General features: G+C 33.7%; 1 protein-coding gene and 1 pseudogene across 1 annotated transcript; both read right to left on the bottom strand.

Annotated features, from left to right (window-relative positions):
* Positions 1-996: 996 nt before the first annotated feature.
* LOC120136378 lies at positions 997-4,962 on the bottom strand (annotated as a pseudogene).
* Positions 4,963-7,292: 2,330 nt separating this feature from the next.
* On the bottom strand, positions 7,293-8,032 carry LOC120136357 (abscisic acid receptor PYL2-like). The gene has a single exon (XM_039152412.1). It carries the CDS (start codon positions 7,860-7,862, stop codon positions 7,293-7,295), a length of 570 nt encoding a protein of 189 aa, XP_039008343.1. The 5' UTR covers positions 7,863-8,032.
* Positions 8,033-8,498: the final 466 nt, after the last annotated feature.

Here is an 8,498-nt window from a genome sequence, read left to right as displayed (position 1 = left end):
TTGCCAAGTGAACTTTTTTGGTGCACAAGTAGAGCATTGCAGCTAATCGTAGGAAGTGGAACTTGAAAGTTCAATCTTATAAGCTGCTGTGTAGCTGTGTTATCTCCGCATTACTCGTTGGCGTTCACGTTTCCGAAGCGCTCTAGCATAAACTGATCGGTTGCAGCTTGCTGCTTCCCGCTGCATCATTGCTCGCTAGGGTGTAAACGAGCCGAGTTGAGCTCGAGTATTGCCGAGCTCGACTCGAACTCGAAAACTTTAAACATAAGCTCGACTCGACTCGAAAACTCGCGAGCCTAAAATTTTCAAGCTCGACTCGAACTCGAAAAAATATTGAAACTCGACTCGAACTCGAAAAGGTTCGAACTCAAAAAAAAATCAAGAGATCGATGAAGCTCAAGACTCAAGCTCAATTGAAGCTCAATTGTGAGCTCGATTGTGAGCTCGATTCAAGCTCGACTTAAGCTCAAGGAGGGTTAATATTCTTTTGTTGAAACCCATCCCCTTTTATACATTCGACTTACCCCTTATTCCCCAAGAACCACCGATGTGGGATATAACTCACATAGGAGTTAGGACAGTGAACCTTGCTTCGGTTCTGGTTTCAGCTCTTTCTCGGTCGATTTATCGTTGGACTGTGAACCTGTCTTCCCAAATATTACAACAGCAACATCATACTTTACGGACAATTACATGCCTTTCTCGTTGATATTCAACTTCACCCCTCTGGTGCATAATTAGAATGGCTCTTCTTACCTGCCAAACATAACTACCATATTACAAACATGATTGAACCGGATGTACATACAACCCGAAAATTGGCATACTCGAATGAATCAGTTTTTAAGTTAACTACTTACAATTGATTCGTTCATCCCCATTCTAGTAAGATCATCGATCAGCCTTCTTTCTGATATGGATTTTCAATTCCCAGTATTCTCTTTATCTGGTTCTCGCTTGCTATATATGTATTAAATTTTGTTAACATGTGGAAGATCACAAGAGTAGGAGAACAAGTTCAGCAAAATGTCTACAAACCTTTATCTCATTGGCCATTTCGGGAGATATGTTAATATGCTGGTTTATTCCAGAACGTGTTGCATCCATGGTGGAAACTTTGAAAAGTCTCAAATTACCAAAGTAGGTTAACTTCCTGTTTGAATTTAATTCAAGCATTCACGACCTAACATGACTTTCACGAATTGTCGACTACGTTGCACTCGAATCTATCTTCCCATAAACATCTACAATCATAAATTATCAGTTTCTTGACTGAAAATACAAAAAAAAATAATCTAGAAATTTACAAAATAAGGAACTACCTTCCCTTGGAAAGCAGACAGTGATGCATCAGCTTCTTTCTTGGATTTGAAAGAGACAAAGGCATAGCAGGATGACTTTCTCGGATTATCATGAAATATAACTTCAGCATAAACAACATTAGCACCCTCAGAGCCCTCACTTCATATGAAAGATTCGCCACGAACAAGTTGATTTTGTCTCTATTTCTTATTTGTTTTTCCATTTTGTCTGTTTGTTGGTTGTTGTTGCCACTGCCATATGGTGGCCGGTCGTTTAATGTCACGGCAAGTACAGCCGTAAGTTCGCGACCTTGTGGACTACTCTCGGTAGCCCCCTCCGTTGTTTCGTTCGAATATATTCGAATGGAACTCACTGTCAGGCCAGTTCTCCGACTTGAACCAGAAAAATATATACATACACATTTTTGTCACTGTAAAATTATTTCCTACATTATGAAGTTTGGTATTTGAATTTGAAATCAAGCATCGTGAATTTTGTAGGAAATTTTGAATTAGGAATCGAGTTACAGCCTCCTCCACTTTACCCACGAACTTCAAATCGACTATTGCAGCTTGTGTTGACTGTGAGTGTTAATTGTCAAATTTTAGTAGGTTGGTCTTGTCGTTAATTTTAGAATAATTTGTTTATTTAAAATATTTTGTATGTTCTAATTCGGGTCGATCCACTGTTCGAGCTGACCGTAATAAAGGTTATTATCGGTCCTTAACTGTTAATGAGGTGTGTCTTTTTAATTGGGGCTACATTATTTTATTTGGTTTCTTATTTGTTTGGTTGAAATTGATTTGAAACATGAATGTTATGTAAAATTGATTGCCTTAAATACAATTTGGATAAATATTATATATTCCATATTGGCTTGTCGGATTTTAATAGATATTGTACATTTAGAATATTTGAATTTTTGGATGATTTGTCGGATTCAGAATATATGTATATATTTAGAATAAATATTTTGAAATATTTAGCTGAAAATATGTTATATTCGGATCAGATCATATAATTATGCCATTTTGTATGTTATAACTTAAACCCTAACCCCTAACCCTTAACATATAAACCTTAAATCATATCACATAAACTCTAAAACTTTGAACAATAAACCCTAAACTATAAACCTTAAATCATATCACATAAACTCTAAAACCCTAAACCCTAAACCCTAAATCCTAAACTTTAAACCATAAACACTAAATTCTAAACCTTAAATCCTATTACATAAACTCTAAACTATAAACCCTAAACCTTAAATCATATCATATCAACTCTAAACCCTAAACCTTATCACATAATTTGAAAGAATGAGATGACTTAGTGAAAGGAGAGAAGGTATACTTGTTTTGATATATATTTTTTAAATTATTAATATTTAAATTGAATCATATTTTTTTATTATATTATATTTATTATTAAATAAAAAATTAGTTATGATGTAAGTACAATATAATATCTTGATATTAAATGCTCAAACCCTTGATATTTATAATATTTGAACTTGAAACCTCAAAATATAACAACAATTTAAAAAATTAGTTATTACAAATATTATCATTAGAAATATATTAAATATTTGTCATTAGATAAATAATTTTTTTATTAATTTAAAATAAATATAAGAAAGTTTATTCAAAAATAATTTTTAACCATTTTCAATTTAAGATATTATTCATCAATAATATATTTTTAATAATGTAATTTTTAAAAAATCTAAAATTATAATATAACATTTTTTTCGAGCTGCTCACAAGCTTTTCGAGTCGAGTATCGAATAGCTCGTTTCGGCTCGTTAAGAACTCGAGTCGAGTTCGAGCTCGAGTCGAGTCCATTCGATCCGAGTATTTATCGAGCCAAGATCGAGTCAATCTCGAGTAGCTCACGATCTGTCTCGTCTCATTTACAGCCCTATTGCTCGCATCAGTCGTTTTGGAGCTAGCATTGTCATCCTGTGAACCTCTGTCCTTGTACAGCTCAGGATGTTCTGCAAATTCGGAGGAAGGAAAAGGGGTAATGTGTGAACTCGATGTACCTCAAGAAGAAGAAGAAGAAGAAGCAAAATCGGAACAAAAGGACATAAAGATTGCAATTCGTGATAATAGAGGGAAGAAGACCGAATCATCCCAACTAACAAGTATTTTGCAGAGAAAAACAAAATGAACTAAAATCAGTAACTTCTAATTACAAAAAGCGTTAATCACCAAAAAAATATATACAAAAGCGTGAAAAGAAAATGTAAGCAACCTCTTCTAAGTATTTCGGCGTAATCCCAGCCTCGCTGGAAGTAATCGGCACTATAACTTGATGGGATGTTAACTTCTGATTTTGCCCGTACCATGAGCCGCTTTTCCTGTAGAAGCTTTTTGGCAGCCTCAGTTTCCACTATATTTCTTAATTTGTATCTGCAATCAAAGAAGCCATTAGAATAACATTGATTCATATATTACAGAAAAAAGGGTGGCACACTTTTGTCATCATTTAGTTGGTCTAAAGACATTATATAACGCTTGCTTAGCAGCACAGCAGCTAACAAACTCTTCCCTAAAAGCTAAATTTTTGCTATATCGAAGAAAACTACAAAATAGGATCCCGTGATCGGAGATCCAGCAGAAGCTTATGTTCTTAAAATGAAAGATTAGTAAAAGTCATACTCAATTGGCAGCTGAACTTCAGCAATCCCAGTAGTCCATTGTGTAGAGCTTTCTTCGGAATTCCGTTTTTTCACCTGCAAGGAATAAGCCAAGAAGTTGCATAAATTTTTTAAACAAAATAATCAAGAAGCATTGTTCAAATGAGAGAAACAAAGTCAATCGATTTAAAATCAAAAGCAATAAATTGGCTATGTTTTTGTAATAAACTAAACATCAAACATAAAAGTTCATAAGAACAACAATGGAAATTGTTTGCAAATGCAAAGGAAACTCACTTTAAGATGCTCGGAATTTTGTACAATTCATCTTCGGCTCGAGTTAAATCATTCTCAACTTCATTTTTCTCATTCATGTTCCTTCCTCTTTTCTTAGCCAATTCTTGTTCTACATATTCTATCCTAAGTGCACAAAGCAATTACAGAAAAGATAAACAAATAAACAATTAGACAGTCCAGAAACACACACAAATGCAAAGGGTAAAAGAAAAAAAAAAGCATACATGTTTGGATCCTCAACAAGGACGGCGGTTTCTTGGGCGAAGGTGTCCTGAAGCACAAGCTCCTCCTTTTCTCCATCAGCATCGACCTTCTCGGTAACTTTAGCTACGACGCCTCCGGTTTGCACCGTAGGAATTGCAGGGATTCCTGATTTCCTCTCCCTCTGTTTCTGCAGGAATTTCACTTCCTCTAACGCCAACCTATACTTTGAATTTCAAAAATTATTTTTAAAAAAACCTAATTTATTTTTTAAAAAGAAAAGGTAGGAAAAGACTACCGTCTGTCTTCTTCATCGTCTGATTTGGCGGCTGGATCATCTCCTTCGTCTTCTTCAAAGCTTCTCTTCCTGAAATTCTTGTTATTCTTCTTCAGCATTTCAAATTATAATAGTTTGTATTCCGATTTCCTTCTCCAATTTCATATTTAATTTACAAATTTCTCTCCTATCGCCACTTCTACCACCGTCCACAACCAAATAACGCCAGCCCCGGCCCAGGCAGGCACCAACCATGGGTGGCAAATTTAAAACGTTGCGTTTAAACAACCCACAGCCCAACCCACTTCATATGGTAGTATATGGGATGAACATGGTTCATTGATGGCTTAAAAAAGCTTATATAACAAAATAAGTACATGAAGTATTATTATTTTTATTTATCTAAAGTATTTTTTGGTCAAAATATGTACCTAAAGGATTTAATATTTTTCATTTAAGTACTTAAAATATTCTTTAATTAATTTCACGTGTCAACTTTTTTAGAACTTAAATAAAAAATATTGAATACTTTAGGCACCTATTTTGATAAAAAAAAATACTTTAAATACCTATTTTGATAAATAAAAAGGATAAGTTTAGGTACTTATTTTGACCAAAAAAATATTTTTCACTCAATGTAGGTGTCTAAAGTATTTTTTACTCAATGTAAGATCCTAGCGTTTTTAACATTATTATTTTTATTGTCTAATTCATCATGATTGTTAAAAAAAACTCATTATACGTGCTAGGTTTATATATGTATATTTTTAAATATATATATATACGAAGTAGAAACTGTTTCCTTGTTAGTAATTATGAAATTATATTGGAAGAGTCGTTGGGGCTTATTTGCACAATTTCTAAAAGATAGATTCGTCCGCTCTTACAATGTTAGAAAATGTTAGTCGATTGTCTTTCAAGATACAATAACGATATGAGCACATCAGCAACTTACTTTGAACATCAATTTCTCATCCATCAATCAATTATTTTAAACATATGATATATAAGGTCTCATGGAATAAAATATTAAATCACAATTTTATGATTCAAATCTTCACCTTTATACATTAAAAATATGCTTCAAATTTTGTAAAATCTTTTTCCAACAAAAAATTCCTAAAAGGAAAAGACTATATGGAAGAAGAAAATATTCACTATAGTCGATGACAAATTACAAGAGAATTATATGAGATTATTTCAAATCCTATAACCTATATATATATATATATATATATATATATATATATATATATATATATATATATATGAACACAATAATTCTATTTGAATAAAATTGTATCACAGTCTTAACTTTAATCATATCTTATCTTATCTTTTAATTTATTTTTTATCAAACGTCACACTACAAAATTTTTAAATCGAATAAAATGAAATTAATAAACTCTTATAAATGATTATTTTATTTACAGTTACAATATTTGGGGATTGGAAATTTCTCTTTCAACAGTATTGAATAAGAAATTGGAATCGTGAAGGGCCACAAACATGAATTATGATTGAGAGGAAACCCCACTCTTTTTCTTGATTTCCCTCATCAAATGTGATGGCACAGCATCACGGAAAAGAATACTTATGGATTTGATTTCTTTCTAGAACAAACAAATTCATGACAGCCTCATTTATGCTATAATATATATATATGATGTACTGTTAATAATTTGATAATTAATGTTTAAATAATGTAAAATATTTTTTATATTTTTAAAAATAATTAAAATGATTGTCCTTTGTTCCCATATATAATGGGGTAAGGGGAGGTAAGATAGTAGGCTGCCCCCAATACCAGGTTAAGAGCAGCTTCAGTAGAAGACCTTCAAATTATGAAATGCCCTCCGTGGGACTCGATCCCACGACCTCAAAGTATTAAAATAATTGATTATTTTTAAAAATTATTTTTCATTGACAATGTATCATAATCTATAATAATTAGATATATATATATATATATAATATTAGGAATAGCATGTGGGTATAAGATGAAGATGGGTTTTGACTTTGAGCTGCAAATAAGAAAGAAGTCTTAATGGGGTTTCTGTCTCTATCACTCACATGGTTGACATTTGATGCCGCATTATGAAAAAGTGTTGCAGCAAATCGTTCACCTACTTTCTGCTCTCTCAACCATATCATCCATGTGATATATGTATGTATAGACATCTACAGCCACATGTTTTCTCACATCTCACTGAATATTTAGCAATGATGGTTGAAAATTCAGTTACTTGTCAAATACTAATTCAGTGAACTTGTACAAGCTTATAAAATACCCTTTAATACATTTGATATATATAAATCAGAATTCATTCAACGGATTCAGTGCTGAAGATTAAAAATTTTGAGTTCGAATAATTGTGTCTATAAAATTTATATATATTATCAATATCTGAAAAATTTTAAATATATATTACTTTTAAATTATTGTAATATTCAAATTTAATAAACTCGAACGAACATTTGAGAGATTAAAATAGTATCCCATAATCCAAACATTAAGATATACATGTCAAGCTTTAATCCCCACACTTTCAAACTCGAACCCCATTAATATGTTTAATCATGTACGTGAAAAGAAGCCATTGCTGTGTCTCCAAGCTTCTGCAGATTCAATTTCACAACTGTATCCGCAAACATTTTGGTTTCTTCACCGGTGTTCCCTTCTGGTATATCCACGATGTAAGACTCCAAAACAATTGTGTAAGCTTTCCCTTCCTTACGATACTCTTTTACCGACGTCACCGACCTGTAGTTCCTCAACCTATGCTCTCCGCCAACAACCCTAAAGCTCAATATTCTCTTCTCATCCTCCAAAATCTCTAGCCTCTCCGTGCTCGTCGACGCTGGAAGGCCCGAGACGACGGTGACTTCCCTTATGCTCCCCACGCCGCCGTCTCCGGCGGTCATGTTGCAGCTCTTGACGAAGTTCTTGTATCTTTTAGGGTTTTCGAAGCTTCGGACCAATGGCCATACAGCATGAGCCGGGGCGTCGATGCGTTGCGATATTAGGGAAGTGCATGTGTTGGGGATCGGTGCGAAGTTGTGGTATGTTTCGATGAGAGGCTTTAGGTCCGTGTATTCTTCTTTGGTTTGGCCTTGATGGGGCGTATGGATCGAGTCGGCCATGATTAGCTAGCTCTGATGAGGCTCCAAGGTCCGAGCTTACTAGCTTAGCATCAGTTTCAGAACGGTTGCATGGCTTGGTGGGTGTGGTTTTGGATGCAGATATAGGCGAGCATGTAAGAAAAGAGAAGCGGTGAGATGAATTAACAAAAGTTAGGCTTTTGAGTTAGGGTCACCAATGTGAAGGCAGAGGAGTGTAGCCTGTTGGGACGTCAGAGTCAGAAATTAAAGAAGTATTCATGACAGAGGCATAATTAGCAAATATATGAGCGGTAGAATTAGAAGAACGGCGAATTAGATGAACAACATTGTGTAGGTAGGGGTGTAAATGAACAGAGCGTTCAATGAGTTGTTCGTGAACCGTTCGTATAATGTTCATTTATATTTGTTTGTTAAGCTAAATAAACGAGTAATTTTTTTATATTCATTTAATAAATGAAAAAACACACGAATAAATGTGTGTTCGGGTTTATTTATGTTCATGAACACTAATAGAAGTGTTTTCGGTTCTTTTATGTTCACGAATGTCGTTTATACAAGAGGCGAACGAAGTACCCCTAAAGATTCAAATATTTCCTCGTTTATTATTTACTCATTAAGCTTCCTGCTAGAGTTTAGGTCTCTTATTTTCAAAGTTTA

Source organism: Hibiscus syriacus, unplaced genomic scaffold (genome assembly GCF_006381635.1).
Source record: "Hibiscus syriacus cultivar Baekdansim isolate YM2019G1 unplaced genomic scaffold, ASM638163v2 tig00110627_pilon, whole genome shotgun sequence".
NCBI classification, from domain to species: domain Eukaryota; kingdom Viridiplantae; phylum Streptophyta; class Magnoliopsida; order Malvales; family Malvaceae; genus Hibiscus; species Hibiscus syriacus.
Note: the sequence above shows the minus strand (reverse complement) of the source record. Positions and strands in the feature narration are given on the sequence as shown.